At 43.1% G+C, this 16,618-nt stretch overlaps 1 protein-coding gene across 3 annotated transcripts in view; it reads left to right on the forward strand.

The window, feature by feature from the left end:
* The window catches only part of FYB1 (FYN binding protein 1), a 157,966-nt gene that overhangs the window by 56,836 nt on the left and 84,512 nt on the right, over positions 1 to 16,618 (forward strand). For all 3 annotated transcript variants that reach the window (XM_088023518.1, XM_028097973.2, XM_028097972.2), the window contains exon 2: positions 2,496 to 3,657. In XM_088023518.1, the coding sequence (XP_087879644.1) occupies positions 2,496 to 3,657 (1,162 nt within the window). The remainder of the gene's footprint in view (positions 1 to 2,495; positions 3,658 to 16,618) is intronic.

The raw sequence follows: 16,618 nt of genomic DNA on the forward strand, positions 1-16,618 counted from the left end.
AGGTTTTTGCTTTAATCCTTTGGTTACTGTTTCCTCTCCAGTGTAGTGACAGAGGAGGGCCAGATGATTCTTAAGGCTTCCCTTGCTGTATAAAATTAGGAAAACCTCTTACATTACGAGCACTTTTGGGAGTGCCTTCCAGAGATTAGCTTCATCATCCTAACAGCCCCATGACACGGCATTTGATCCCTATGACAGAGGTGAGCAAACTAAGGTCCAGAGAATTTGTACACTGCCCTAGGTTAAACAGCTAGTAAGACTCAAACCCAGGCAGTCTGACTCCCTAGTCTGCATTAACTACTCTGCAATGTAGCCTCTTGTTATAAATCTAGAATAAATTACAGATCTAGAATATAAATTGCAAAATATAGAATAAGTCCAGAATAAAAGAGTTCTTCCCCAGAGACAGACTTTCTTACATGTGGGGAGCAAATTTATTTTTATTTATTTATTTATTTGGGAGAGAGCGAGTGTGTGAGCATGAGCAAGGGGAGGGGCAAAGGGAGAGGGAGAAGCAGACTCCCCACTGAGCAGGGAGCCAGATGCGGGGCTCGATCCCAGGACCCTGGGATCATGACCTGAGCCGAAGGAAGATGCTTAGCCGACTGAGTCACCCAGGAGCCCCGACAGCAAATTTTTGTATTAATACTTCTTTATGCACCTTGTGTTAAGCTTTGGAGTTCTCTGCAGCTGTGATCTCCTTGGGAGGGTTCAGGGAAGGACCCATCTTCTCCCCTTCCTTCTCCCACCACCCAAACTCTCCCTATTCTGCCATCTTCCTGCCTATTGCCCTTAGGGATTATTTGAGGATTGGAGGAGATCACGGGGATAAAAAAAAAAAAAAAGGTGTTCAAGGAAGACAAGGTAGAAAATAAGATGTTTTCAGCAACTTGCAGATAGGGTAGTAAGTTAAAGGAACAAAATTCAAGCTGGAAAATGCTGCTCTCATCTGGTTTTCTTCTAGTGCCTTAAGTCCCTTTTTCCCATCCTGCAAATACACGGGCACTGCAGTGTGGTACAAAGAAAAAATCCAGCTGAGGGCACCATTTCTTTTAAATTGCTATTCACAGTATTCAGCTCAGTGCCAAGTTTTATTTCCCCAAATATGCATTAGAAGCCTGAAGATGCCAGGCCCTGGTCCAGGTGTTGTGGGGGTACAAAGAGGAATGAGACCCTTTCTGGACTTTGGAGCCCTAGACACACCTGGCTGTGCATCCCTGTGCTCACAGTTCCTGGCTGTGAGCCCTTGAATATGCTACTTAATATTTCTAATAATAATAGTTTCCATATATTGAGCCCATGCTATGGTTTTGTGGTTTTGGGGTCTCAAAAGGTGAAATGTATTTGGGTGTGTGGCCAGATAGGTGGTGGTGGGAAGAAAGAAAACATTTTCTAGGTGAATTTTAAAGCACGAAAATGGAAATTGTCATGACCACATGTGTATCTTCAGTGATTTTTTTTTTTTTTTAGTGCTTCTGATTTTCAAATATTTCTAGAAGAACTAGAAAATTTCAAATCCTTGCTTTGGAGAGAAAGAGCAAATACACCAAGAATGTTTCCAGATTAAGTGGAAAGTCACCTTCACAGAGAAGGGTGACTATTTGCCTGCTGTCTTTACTGAGTAACATCCTAATTCTAGTCGAGGACAGAGACTGTGTAGCAGGACTTACAAGAAGGAGTAGTACATGTCCTTATAAAAGAGATGAGACTGGAGAAGCAAGAAGGCTGGTCATGAGACTTCCCAGCCAGTCTCTTTCACTTTCCCCAGCCTGGGCCCCCAAGACAGGACCAGTCTGGAAGGTGAGCACATTTTGCATGCTCATCTGGTTCCAGTTGAATCAGCAGCACTCAATATTTATAAATAAGTAGGAAAACTCACTTATTACTTACTTATTCAAATAAGTGACTTTTTCTGCCACATCCCCTGTTTAGCAAGCAGACGCACCTTAACTGCAGATGGGAACGGGAGAGCTCTTGCAGACCACAGAGCTGTTAAACGTGGCCATGCTGTAGAAAGCATACAACCTGAATTTACAGAAGAACTTACTTTCATTTTTTCAAGTATAGTTTCTATTTAAGAGGCTTAACGGTAAAATATGGAAGAAGTCCCTTATTAGCCACTTCCATATTTTCTTCAAGTAAAACAAAGTAGATAAATGCCAAGTGAAGGAAGGGTAAATCCAACAGAAGAGTTGGAGAAACAGTGGGGGGAAAGGAAAGGTAAAGTGTCACTTAAACAGAAGTACGCAAGTCAGTGTAAGACAAGCAAAGGAAAAAAAAAAAAGCCGAAACAGTGTATGCACAACAATAGCCCTCCCCCTTCAAGAAACTCTCACAGACTATTTTGCCATAGAGGAAGATAAGTGTTACAATGTTCCCTAACCAATCAGTGACGAGGCAGGCCTCAAACCAGGAAGCCCTTCGGAGTGCAGTATTTTAAATTGTGCAATTAGGACTTCTGGCTCTCAACTAGTTTTTGTTCCCTGTGCTTGTAGGATACAAAAGCAGGTGTGAAGTCCCTCATGGCAAAGTTTAACACAGGAGGCAACCCCACAGAAGAGGTCTCTGTCAGCAACCGCCCCTTCAAAGTCCCTGGGCAAAACTCACCTTCAGGAGTACAAGCAAGAAAGAATCTCTTTGACAACCAAGGAAGTGCCAGCCCTCCTGCGGGACCTAGCAACGTACCCAGGTTTGGGTCCCCAAAGCCACCTTTGGCGGTGAAACCTACATCTGAGGAAAAGCCTGACAAGGAGCCCAAGCCCCCATTTCTAAAGCCGACGGGAGTGGGCCAAAGATTTGGACCGCCGGCAAACTCGGCCACCAGAGACCCTGAGGTGAAAGTGGGATTTCCGAAACCTCTAGGCCCCAAGGCCGTCACCGTGCCCAAGGAAGATGCCAAACCTGTGTTTCCCCGGCCCCCTGGGAATAAGCCTTCGCCTCACAGTGTAAACCAAGACCATGACCTAAAGCCACCCGGCCCCAAGCCAGGGTCTCATCCTCCAGCCCCGGAAGCTGAGCAGAAGCAAGCATTCCCCAAGCTGGCTGGGGTTAAAGGCAAGTTTGTGTCGGCCGCGCAGGACCATGAGCACAAGCCCCTCTTTCCCAAGCCCGTCTTTGGCCAGAAGCCATCCCTGAGTCCTGATGACACCCATGAAGACGAGAGCCCCACCAAGAATGCATCTCTACAGAAAGGACCCCCAGGTCCCTTAGGAACCAAGGCCAAAACCGGTCCTTTAAAACCAGCAAGAGAAGACCAGGAAACTAAAGACCACGGAGGCGAGATGTCCAGTTCGCCCTTTTCTGGGGTGGTTCTGAAACCTGCTGTGAACAGAGGAAGCCCAGGCCTCTCCAGAAATGCTGAAGAGAAAAGAGAAGACAGGAGGATAGAGGCTGCTAAGAACATCTTCCTGAACAAAATGAATCAGGAAGAGCCAGCCTCTGGGGCTCCTCCTGCCAAGTTCCCTAAGATGCCTTCTAAAGTGACAGTGACAGGGCCCTGGAGCCAAAGTCAAGACAAGGAAAAGGGAGACAAGAATGTAGCCACCCCCAAGCAGAAGCCCCTGCCTCCCTTGTTTACCTTGGGCCCACCGCCACCAAAACCCAGCAGACCCCCGCACGTTGACCTGACGAAATTCCGAAAAGCCGCTTCTGGAAACAGTGAGTTCTTTTCTTGTTCACGAGTTAACACATTCTGTTCTACTGCAGAGGGCTGTTTGAACTTCTGGGGGGGGGAAATTATACCAAGGAACGAGTCCATCCCTGGTCCTCCTGTGTATGTGGCCACTTTTTCTTTGGCACTTTTTTTCCTTTGGCGTGGGAGGTCTGAGAGGTAAAAATCCTTAGTTCTGCGAGAAAATGCCTCAGGGGCTGCCTCTGGGGGTGGGGGGAAATATATCCATTTGATTGATAAATGGTTTTGCTTTCATTTACATCCTTAGCCGGGTTTCATTTCTGTTGAATGAGGCTGAGGTGTGTTACCCTTACTACCACAGAAGAGTTAGAAAGATGAGCAAACCTCTAAGTTGGGGGTTCTCAAACTGGGTCAATTTTGATGCCCGGGGACATTTGGCAGCGTCTGGAGGCAGTTTTGACTGTCCCGACGGGAGGATGCTGCCGGCATGTGGCAGGCAGAGGCCAGTGAGGCTGCTGAAGATTGCCACTGCAGAGAGCAACCCCTCGAAACAAAGTATCCAGCCCAAAATGTCAAGTGATTTTCAATGTCCAAAAAGTCATCATGTGTTTCCTAGGCCCAATATTCAAACGAGATGAGCAGAGCTCACGAAATGCCACTTTCTGTTTTATATGTTAGCTGTTTTCTATTTCTCAGTATAAAGTTTTCTGAACTTTGCTGATTCCTCAAATAGCACAGAACTAGGACCATAAGCCAGACAAAGGGGCACATTAGTCTCCTTCGGGGAAAATAGTTTCATTTCCTACCAGAGATGTGACAATCCTATGGCACATGCTAAAATTTGATGCTGAATGATTTGGTAAAGATTGGTAACCCCACACAGTGACGACAGAAGCTCATTTATGCCTGAAACGATTAATATTTTAGGCCAATAGTGTGAAGTTATTGTTTATTCTCGGGGAAGGTGGAGAAAAGATGCTTATACATAATGGAATAGGGACCACACCACTTCATTAGACATATTTTTTTCCTTATAAAACTATGGTCTAATTAAAGAAGTTCTAGGTATAAAGGTTGTTTTTCTTTTCCAGCTCTGCAAAAGCATCTTGCAGTATATCATTTGCAATGCATCATCATGCAATAGATCAATAGTCTTGCTGTTGACTAACAGATTAGTGATCCAACCTCCCATTAATCTATCATGTAGAAAGCACATTGAAGTGACGCCACAATCATCCGTCTTCTAGAAAGATTCAGCCATTACACTTGTGTCCTCCTCATCTGTCACCTTCTCATGTTAATACTGGTCCATAACTCAGAAATGTTATCTTTGTGAAAACTTCTAAAAGATCCCTTCCCTTGGTTCTTCTGTGCCTGAGATAAAAAATTAGCTATCATAGCCTCCATCTTGTGGCTCTAACTTCAGACCAGGGAAATGCTCCATCTTTATTTCCACTCAGCTCCCAGGTTTGGGTGGCGCTCGCTAGCTGTCTGGTGTTGTGCTGTTGAAATGCTCATGAAGTCTTCTGGCTCCATGGTTCTGGCAAGGTCAGCTCCCTAGCTGACTTTCAGTGCAATCAAGTTCCAAGGGACCCAGGCAAAACCACCTAGTAGGCAGAGTGGATCCTTGCCCCCTCTCTCCATTTTCCCCCCAGCCTGACCTGCCTCCCCACTGCTCCAGTATCCCAGGATACAACTTAGACTCTAAATCCTCTCATAATGTACCCCACCTCTAACTCTGATCCTTGGGATATATTATGCTCCAAAAGGGACCCTCTCCCCTCTTCAGCCTCTTTCACAAATCAAAACTCAATCCTTCTTAATTTGAACTGACCTCAGGTTAGTGTCAGGATAAAGCAATCTGATTCCTAATGTTAAATTATGAATAACACCCCTTTAAAGCATTCACATTTTTATAAGCATTTAAATTTTTTTAACTTTTTAAAAAAGATTTTACTTATTTATTTATTTATTTATTTATTTATTTATTTATTTGAGAGAAAGAGAGAGAAAGGGAGGGAGAGAGAGACATCCCACTGACTGCGGAGCAGGGCTCGATCTCACCACCCTGAGATCCTGACCTGAGCCAAAACTGAGAGTTAGACAATTAACCGACTGAACTACCAGGCGCCCCCATAATTTTTTTTAACTTATTTTTTAAATTGAAATTATACCTGGCTCAAAAAAAAAAAAAAAAGCCAGCAAGTAGAAAATGGCATACAGTCCTTTATCTGTCATTTTCTGGGTCTTCCCAGCCTCTGCCCCACAAAAACCACTTTTCTTAATTTCTATGTCCATCCAGCTTCCTTAGGTTTATGTAAGCAAATATAAATATAGATACTAGGGGCTCCTGGGTGGCTCAGTTGTTAAGCGTCTGCCTTCGGCTCAGGTCATGATCCCAGGGTCCTGAGATCGAGCCCCGCATCAGGCTCTGTGCTCAGCGGGAAGTCTGCATCTCCCTCTCCCACTCCCCCTGCTTGTGTTCCCCCTCTCACTGTCTCTCTCTCTGTCAAATAAATGAATAAAATCTTTAAAAAAATAGAGATACTAATTCTCCCAGCTTTATACTCAAGAAGTAAAATATTATATGAAATGCTTTGATCTTTGTTTTTTAAAAAAATAAAAATCTTGTATATCTTTTCATATTTTAATAAGAGGTAACTGAATATTCCTTAGAGTTGCACAATATTCTGGTAAATGAATGACCCACCTAATTGATTGAACATTGTGCATTGTTTCCAAACTTTTTCTGTTTGAAACTATGCTACAAAAAATAACCTTGCATATGTGTCAGATGTATTATTTTCTGAACACTGAGAATTTCTTAAAAGGCAGGTCTGCTGACTCCTGATCCCACCACTGCAACTTTCACCAAACCATACTAAGTAATTTAGCATTCCACTTAGGAAGATTACGAATATATATACCAGCTCTAGAAAATATAGGGTGTTCGAATTAACCAATGCTTCATCTAATAACTCTGCAGGTTTTCAAAACTCTTAACACTATTTTCTTAGCCTTCCACCTGATTCCTTCCTTTCCAGGTTCACATCCAATTCCTTAAACCTCTTGCCCATACCTACCCTCCATCTTTTATCATCTTTGTCCAATATATTGGCCATTAAAATATTTATTATTTACTGAGGACTTGTTGCATACCAGATACACATTATCCTGTTCACTCCTCCCGAGAACCCAATGAAATAAGAATTATCTGAAGAAACTAAAGCTCAGAGAGGTTGGGTAACTTGCCCAAGGCTATAATATGACTAAGCAGGGGTGGGACTGATCCTTAGGTCTCTCTGATTCCAGGGTCCATGTCGCCCTCACCATCCTCCCTCCTAGGCTTCCTCTCATGAAACATAGGGTATCATGAGATAATAAATCAAGCATAAGGGAAACTCAAAGAATCCTCATCCTTCTCTGTGTGTGTGTGTTCTTTGGTTGAAACATCAGTTTCTTGTTTGTTCATTTGTTTTTTACTACAAATACCGCTATAAGCTACATGGAGACAGACACCAGTCTGCTTAACATTATTTATTTGGAGCATAGAAATAATATATTCGTGTTAGTTGCTCAGGTTTGTCATCCCCCCCAAAGTCTATTTAATCAGAATTCAGTATTAATATTCTCTATAGCTTAGCAGTTACATTAACAAATTAGATAACCCTTGTCAATAGACTTGCACTCAATTGAATAGAGCTTCCATGCGAAATGAATATTACACACAGTGTCTGTATTGTAGATCTAGCCAGCTTACTTACTGGTAAACCATAAGCTTGAGTATAACATATTGTTATAGCTAATAACTATATAAAGCTAATAACTTTTTTTGCCCCAGAACCATTTGGGGCTACAAAAGCCTAAACTTTCAAAAAAAAAATTCCAAAATATCAAAATGTTCTCTGAACTAACCTTTTCTCTGGTTCCTTTTGATTCCTGGGCCAGTGGTGAGAGGAATTCATCCTAAGCATCACTGTGTGCCCGACCAGCAAAGTTTCAGTTGTTAAGATCCCTTGGCTTGACTGTTGGTTTGCATGTGGAGTTAGTAATAAATCTGCTCGGAAATATTCCATCCAACCCTTTTTCTGGTCTTGTTCTTAATCCTGGAGAGAAACTAAGACTCACCTTTCCATAGGTTAACTTTAAGAATGATCAGTTAGGGGCACCTGGGTGGCTCAGTCGTTTGGCGTCTGCCTTCGGCTCGGGCGGTGATCCCAGGGTCCTGGGATCGAGCCCCGCATCGGGCTCCCTGCTCGGCGGGAGGCCTGCTTCTCCCTCTCCCACTCCCCCTGCTTGTGTTCCCCCTCTCACTGAGTCTCTCTCTGTCAAATAAATAAATAAAAAATCTTAAAAAAAAAAAGAATGATCAATTAAGCATCCTGACAGGTGAAGGGGTAAGGCCAGCATCCCAGCAGGCCCTAGCAAAGAGCCAGTGGCATGACTGACCCCACTCCTTATCTGCTCATGCATCGCTTCAACTAATCCAGCCAATAGCAATTTGGAGCCTAAAGGTATTTGGGCTATTTTCAGCAGCAAGGATAGGAGGGGGCAGGATTTTCCTTCATACACCCTGAACTGTCTCTTTTCTCTTTCCCTTCACTCTCTTTTTACATGTACTCTCTAAAATTGCCTTATTAGATATTATATATCACACTACATCAGTGTGTGTTGCTCCTAGCCATTATAAGGGGAAGGGATGCTACACTCAAACACATTTAAGAGATTGGAGGGGGGAGAGTTAAGTAGCTTCTTTACAGTAGGGTTTCCACAAGCATCTGATACACTAGTGTGCACTTGGAGTCTAAGAACAAAATACCCTAAAAAAACAGATCCCAGGACAAAGCATCTCACAGATTGGGCCATTTCAGAACACTGAAGAGCTAGAGGCAAAGCTCTATGGTACACAGACTGGAAAGGAAGTTTCTCAAAAGCGTGGGTCAGCTTCAGGGGGCAATGTTGTTCTGCTCCCTCACTGTCCAGGTGCCTGGTGCACCTTGTGGCTGGTATCCACTCTTACTTTCAGCTCCCACCTGAGCCTGCTCTACTTCATCTGCCCTCCTTGGTCCCTAGGAAAGCAGTTTTCCACAAGACCTGTAAGTCTTTCTTCTCTTCTAGGTTGAAACTTCTGAGGAACCACTATTAATTGGGCAGCTTACCTGAGTTTAACCCTAAAACAGAAATGCCTTTGAAAGAGCATCCCCTGTCTTAACCACACAAGCCCCTGGGCAAATCTTAAGAGTTTCTTATTCTTCATCTTTCTCCCCAAGTTCTCAACTTCTGCTCTTCTAAGATAAACCAGCTCCTCAGTCTAAACCCTGTTCTCTGAAACAACCTGTTCCCCACTGTATTATCCCAACAGCATCCTTTGGGCTTCTTTTTTATACATGGTCTTTATTTTTACATTCTGGCATTTAATTTTACTGTGGAGAACTCTGAGACCACCCTGAATGCCCCCCCCCCTTGAAAATGATTATCTTTTCTGTCTGCATCTCCAAAGGAATCTCTTTCTTTAAGGTTTTAAAACCTAGCCAAGATATGTTAGTGTCAATCATTCCATCATCAGTATTTTCTGAGAGAAGGTGTGCCTCCTTGCTTTCGGGGATTTTCTCTCCCATATGCAGAAGGGTCACACCATTTCTTTCCATCTGGCTAACAGATGACAAATGCATTTACGAGCTCAAATCCAGAATAAGTTCACCAGCTCTGAGTGTTGCTTTTAATCCACTCTCCTGTGGAGTGAAAGATGGCTGTGGTGATCTTGAGGGCTGGGTGCTGTTCCGGTTTCTGAGATTTCATTTGGGGCCCTATACCAGGGCAAGCCCAACCGTGGCAGCTCACCCCCCTTCTGCCTCTGGTATGATCCTGTCATGGTATTTAGGGCTTTCATGCTATAGGTTTCTCCTTGACCTTCCCCAGGGGGCTCACTCACCCCTGAGTCCACTTCTCCAGCCTGGAGTGTATTAAGGAGAATTCACAGGTTTTTCTAAAATCAGTGTCTTTCCCCGATATTGCTTCTAGTTCTGGGGAACAAATGGGAAGCTTTATTTGCTTCCTATGGTACCTGAGCCTTCTGTTTCTTCCCCTAGCCACCACTTTGTGAAATTTATCCAACTACATTATTTTTCCCTTTTTTGCATGTGGTGGTCACTAGCCACTTTGGGATAATATTTATCTTGCCATATTTTGTTTTTACTATTTTATTTGGTAATTGGAGGAGAGACATCCTGGAAGTCTTCCCCCTCACTTAATAGCAACTAAATTTCAGTTATAATGTAGGTGTCAGCAATTATTTCCAAAGGGACCATCACTTCACCCCCTTCACAAGGTAGAAAGGAGACTCACATGAAGTGAGTGTCCACTGCTTGTGTCATGTCCTCTGGACTATGCTTGGTCAAAGATGCTTAGATGACCACTCCAGGAATCTATTCTTAGGAGGCTTCAGGTCACAGTCAGGGTGAAGCAAGGGAGAGATCCAGCTACTTGATGGGTGTTTTACCTCTGGAGTGTGAGTAGTGTCTAAGCTCTGAGAACCCGCGAATTCCCTGAGGATGGTCATATCGTAAGCTTTTAACAGTCAATTAGTTTATACTTAGACCAGCAGAAGAATAGAATACTGGATAGGAAAAGGAACCAGGAGGAGAGGACCCCTGGAACTGGCCTGTGAGGAAGGCATTTTTCTCTCTTCAGGGTCTAAGTCATTCGGCTTTGAAAAATCCCCTCAGCATATTTAAGTTCCTGGTTCCTTGCTCAGTGCTCCATTTGGCTTTAAACTTCTTTTGTAACTGCTCAGTTGCTAGCCAGTCTTTTAATATTAATTTTAGCACAACAATAGTCCATCCTTATTATCTAATTTACAGGGAAAAAATTTCTTTACAGTGAGAGTCACCATGTCTGTAAGAGGAACTATTGCTTCTCTTAGGGAAGAGAAATTTCTATAAAACCTAGTTTAGAGCAACATGCCATGATTGACCCTGTAACTTCCGGTGATCAAGCAGCAGAAGTTGGTATGTTTTTAAGCTGCTTACAAAAGAAAATATGGTAATATTCCTCGATGCAGTGACATTGTCAACGTAGTAGCATTTGTGTTAGATCAAAGAAGACGTGGCAACTTGTAACATAAAGAAAAATTTTGTTTCATAATGACCAACTTACCCTTAAATAAAGTATAAATTGCATATAAAATGATTTATTAGACACCACATTTGATCAAAATTACTTAATTCTTAAAATAGTCATGTGACCCAGAAAGTGAAAAGCATTAAAATGCAACGGCAATTTACTTGAGAAAGGAAAATTAAAAAGAGTCAAATCTAAAAATCAAACACAAATACGTACGACTCTAATAACCAAATACATACAGAATCTTCCTGATTTACTTTTAATTGTGTTTTCACACATTAAAATTTTTAAAAAACTAGATAGGAAGATGGGGTAAATGTTATAATTCAGTCTGCTCACTGGGCAAGAGATATCTTGCTTCATATAATCGGCTAAAATTTTTTCCAAGCCAGGCCAAATAAACCCTTTTTTAAAGGATTAGATTTCCACAATATTCATTTGCCACTTTGTTTGCCTTGATGAAAATTATTTCTGAATATTATGGATTCATACGCTAATAACACCTCTTTGTGCATACGTTTTTTATTTTCAAAACAAAATGAAATTAACTTATGTAACACAAGAATTAACTCCAATTACTGAAGGACCAAATTATGCCCCAGGAGTAGAAATCCAGCTACTTGTTTTTACAAATATATCTGGAAATGTCCTACTCTTTTAGAGGAAGCACAATCATGATAGTTATGACCAGGCTCTAGAACCATCTAGAGCGCTAGATTATTTGTTTTTCCAACATATGAGATACAAGGAAGAGAGAAAAAGTCTAAAAGTTGGAGACTTTAACTGCCATATTAACCACTAGCAAAGAGACAAGAAACATATTTCTCTTCCGTTTGAATTGCCACCAAAGAAAAAAAGGTTATATTTCATTCTGTCTGGCATAGCGAAGGTAGAAAAAACATGTAGAACAGCCCATAGCGATAGATAGATGCTATCAGGAGAAAGTTAACTGAAGGTGAGACATCTGGCTACAGAAAAAAAACCTAAGCAGAAAACCATCTGAGGTTTTTCTTTCCCCCAAGTAAGAAGTGGCGTTGTAGGAACAGAGGTTTGCGTTTGTGATAGCAGCTGCATCCCTCTGCAGTCGTGGTGCTGTGCCCACCCTAACGGCCGGTTCAGCCCGCGGCACACTCCCAGCAAACCGGCATGTGTCTTTCCAGGGGTGGCGGTAGGTCTGGTGAGGCACAGGCAAAGGGGCTTGCCCCAGAACCCCACTCTTTTCTTGAGTTTCTTCCAGTTCTCAGACCCCTAACGTAGCTCATCTGATTTCCAAGAACAACATGTGGAGTGATACCATGAGTACGAGCAGGCAACTAAGAACCCGTCCAAAATCATTGCAAGGCAGATGAATACCACAGGTATCCAAAGTGTGTTGAGGATTTGTTCCCTTTCTTCTGTAAAAAAAAATTTGCTCCCCTCTTTTAAGTGGAGAAAGAATCCTAGATTGATACCACAAGAGCCTCTTGGGGTGGTTTGTTTTTAAATCCTACAGTATTTTCTATTTTTCTTCCAAATTATCACCTTAAAGAAATTGATGTGCCCATACACTCTCAGTTACTGAGGATTTAGAGTACAGTTTCTCCAGGACCCCCTTCTTCTCCCTTCCAGAACTTTAGCATTCACACACACGTGACTTTCTCCTCAGCCATTTCTTCAAAAGCAGTTTCATGTGGAAGGAGGATAAATCAGGTTTATAAAATAATTTCAGCCATTCATGTTACTCTAAATTAAAGAAGATTTTTCTAGACCCGATAGAGCAGTTTTGTAGGCAGGAAACCTCACTATGTTGTAGAAAGAGGCTGTCTTTGATTTCTCTGAAGCCTTGAGTCCTTAGTCCTCCTGGGGAGAAATTAATTGTGCTCTGGCTGAGTGGCATGCGAGCAGATGAGGTTTCTAGATCTTCTGCTAGATCTCTATCTGCCTGTTGGGAACTCGTGCTTTCTTCACTAACTCTGAGTGATTATCTAATGGACCTACTGGTTGGGTGGACTATTATTACAATGTGAGGACATATCTTAGTTCAGACTGCTATTACAAAATTACTGGTGGCTTAGAGACAACAGAAATTTATCTCTCACAGTTCTGGAGGTTGGGAATTCCAAGATCAAGGTGCTTTCAGATTCGATTTCTGGTGAGAAGCCACTTCCTGATTGTCTCCTCACTGCATCCTTCCATAGCAAGCCGTGAGGGAGCTCGCTCGGGTCTCTTTTATAAGGGCACTAATCCCATTCATGAGGGCTCCACCCTCATGACCCCAACACCTCCTAAAGGCTACTCTCCTAGCACCATCACGCTGGGGATTACATTTCAACATTTGAATTCGGGAGATAGAAACAGTCTATGGCAGATGGCCTGTACCACTCAACCCAGCAAATGACACTCCACCATTCCCCCAACCATCTGCTTCTCTCCTATTTTCTTGCTTTCTTCTTCATTCTTATCTTCTAAGCTATGATTATATCTTAAGATTTTATTATTTATTTGGGAGAGAGAGAGCATGAGGGGGAAAGGGGCAGAGAGAGAGAGGGAGAAGCAGACTCCCCGCTGCATAGGGAGCCAACATGTTGCTTGATCCCAGGACTCTGAGATCACGACCTGACCCAAAGGAAGATGCTCAACCCACCGAGCCACCCAGGCGCCCATAAACTATGATTATTTTTTTAATCCTATTCTTTTCCATTCTTCCATACCATCACTGCAAATCTCCTTTCCTGGGTCAATGAAACCTGTTAGTAAACCCTACAGAAAATGCTGAGCTTTTTGGAGGCATGAGGACCAAAGACACTGCTGAATTCTGAACTACTAAGAAACCGCGGTTAATTACACGTGCCAACACAGTTTTGAAATGCAAAGCCTAAGGCACAAAATAGAAAAGCTGCTGGTGTGCTCCTTAAAATCTCGATAGAGTTGATGCCAAATGCCAGCCCATGTTTCAGAAATATCGAATGGTCCCCACAGAAGATCAATGAATGACCACGTGGCTTGAATTCCCAAGGTCACTTTGGGGTTCCAGCTCCTACGTCCTCTAACTTGCATCAGCATAGGAATTGCCGCCCTGCCCCTGCGCTGTACTGGTGTCCCCCAAACAAGACTTGGAGCCTTTCCTTAGATTCCACCGCAAACCCCTCATTGAAGGCATTTGTGTGTGTGACAGACGTCAATGAAGGTGTCAGACCCAGAAGTTTATTTACACTGCATTGAGGCTAGAGATTTAAAACAAAATATTGGTAACCACCGTTCTTCCAAAGCAGAAAGTGGTTTTATAGCTCAGGCTCCCCTCCCATCCCCTGTCCTTCACCTTCTTTCCTTTCCTGTTTCTCTGACCCCTCCTTCATGGCAAAGAAGAATGAGAACACGCTCTGTTTTCTTATTCAGAATAGTTCAGCTGTCTGTGATCCAAACCCTTACACTCAACTATTATCTTCCTTTGCATATAAACAGAAGTTCTTTATTCAAGGGTCACCTTGCCATTTCTTTTGAGGGTGGAAGGTATTAGTGGGCAGGATGCCCAGTGGGGGAGGAAGTGGTTTTATTTTATATTACTATTAATGGCCATTATATTGCCAGAAACAAGTTGCTGATGAATAGAATATGCCCAGGAGAGTTTATATGATCCCAGTAGAAGTACAGGAACTGAATTGTTCCACGTTGGCGTGATAGCCAGGTTGTTTGATCCTCCTGTCTGTTTTCAGTGACCGATAACCAGAGATCCTTAAAAAACAAAGGTGCTGGAAAGTGGTTTTCTTCTACCCGACCTGGGATTTGAAAGTTTTCAGATTCTTTCCTGAACTAAAGTATTGCAAGGACACCCATTCAAACCAATGTTCCTTACATGGTTCCCCGACCATTCTGACACTGTGACACCAAGTGGGTCTCTAAGGAGAAAGATGGCCAAAACAGACATTCTGATCAATAGTGCATGTGTCATATATTCAGAAGGAGCAAGAAACATCAAAATTGGGCCTTACTCTTTTTAAGATTCTCAGACTTTAAGTTGCATAAGAAAACCCCCAAAGTTTCTAGTCCAGAAGCAGCGTGGGACCCAGGAACTGGGGTAGTTATCCACATCACTAAATGGCTCTGATGCAGGTTGACCTTGGACCATGTTAAGAAACACTGCAGGCTGTGAGAGCTATTACAGTTTGGGGTCGGGGTGGGGGGGGCAGGGAGGATGGTGGGAAGAGGAAGGGTTTCTAAGCCACTGGTGTTTTTCTGAAAACAAAAGAAATGCTATCACACTGAGACAGGACACTGAAAGTTGGTGATTACATCCAAATGTGGAAAGGAATGAGTGATCTGTTTAAGCAAACAGGGAGTATCCTATGGTTGATCTTAAAGATTTGCTTAGTTAGGGAAAGTGCAAAGGTGCTATTCAAATATCTAACATCTGGATGTCTGGCACCAGAATCCTGAAGGTTCTTTACTATGTCAGGCATTCACCGGCTAGCTGCTGGATCACAAACACGGCCAGGGCTCACTGAGGGGTACCTGGAACACTTAGAGGGCTTTAGCTAGTTCACTCTTCTAACAGTCGGTGGTTGAATCGTACACATCAGCTGACTGGTGGCTGGCCCACCACCAACTGGCCCAGACTCAGCCTGGAAGAGTGTGGTGCTCCCCGCACAGAACACCTGTAAGCAGGGACTCGGTCACTCTCTTCCCCTTTTTCCTTTCTTCCTTTTTTCTGTTCTCTGTTCCCTTTTATTTTCATCTCTTTTCTCCCCTTCTGCCATGTGGCGGCCTTCAGGTTAGCTCAGCACAGGGTTTTTACATGGCACATATGATTACTATTCATCAAATTAAAAACCCATATCTGGCACTACTGGCAGTACGCAAGGCAAAGGAAAAGAATGCAAGTGCTCCCTAGGACAAACAGACTTAGGAACTCTGAATAACTGGGCACCACTGTAAGAACTGCTGTTTTGTTGATGGAGGGAGGCCCGAAGGACCAGGGAGCTCAGAGTCCTGCCCCAGGTGACTGCTCTTGGTCCCTTGGGAGGTTTCCATGCTTGGTAGAGCCCTCATGCTCCCCTCTACCCAAACTGACCAGAAGAGCTAAGGGATGAGCAGAATCAAAAGCTCTGGATGATTCTCTGCTCTCAATCTGGTCACTGCTCAGGTTCAACTCTACTGGCCTAGTTTCCCCACCGTGGAGATAGCATCACTTGGTAACAACGTTCATCTTTCCCTTCAACAATGTTTTGTGTATTACGTATCTAATCTTTAAAATAGGCCCGTGTTAATATAGCACTTAGAAGAAATTAAGCCAATGAAAAAGAAAGCTAGGTGGTTGTCCTAAACTGAAGGGCACCTTTCCTCTGTAATGCTCTTTGGTTACTCTTCAAAGGAATACGGGTCTGAAGAAAAGCGCTCTCAAGTTTTGATGCTGCAGACAAATTCATGCATCTGTGAGTCTAACGATAAAAGGAGAGTGTGACTGTGGCACAGATTAAAAAAAGGTATTTTTTCGAGCTTGTCACTATTTTTGTAAGCTGGAAACTTGTTTTTAATCTTGTTGCAAAGTTGATTGGAGAGCCTACAGGAAGCAACATGAGCACTTAGTGATCTATGAGAAGTGAGATGTATTATAAAGACAGGAGCACCTTTTGGTTTTGAAAAGCACAGTTTACCTGATTGTTTTTCATCAGGGAGCATTCAAAGCAGAGGCTTTGTTACTAGAGAGCCTCACGGTCCTGCACAAGATCCCACAGTTACCGTGGACCCCAGGGAAGGTTCTTAGCCCCCTCTACCTCAAGTTTCTCGTCTGTTAATAGAGTTAAGTGTCCTCTGTTGTTGGGTTATTGTGAGGATTAAACAGAAATGTATGACATGCTAAAATGTATTTAGCAGGGTTCCTGGTATATC

Source organism: Eumetopias jubatus, unplaced genomic scaffold (genome assembly GCF_037043125.1).
Source record: "Eumetopias jubatus isolate StellerSeaLion01/CBP00866 unplaced genomic scaffold, mEumJub1_p1.0 scaffold_5, whole genome shotgun sequence".
In the NCBI taxonomy this organism is placed as follows: Eukaryota; Metazoa; Chordata; class Mammalia; order Carnivora; family Otariidae; genus Eumetopias; species Eumetopias jubatus.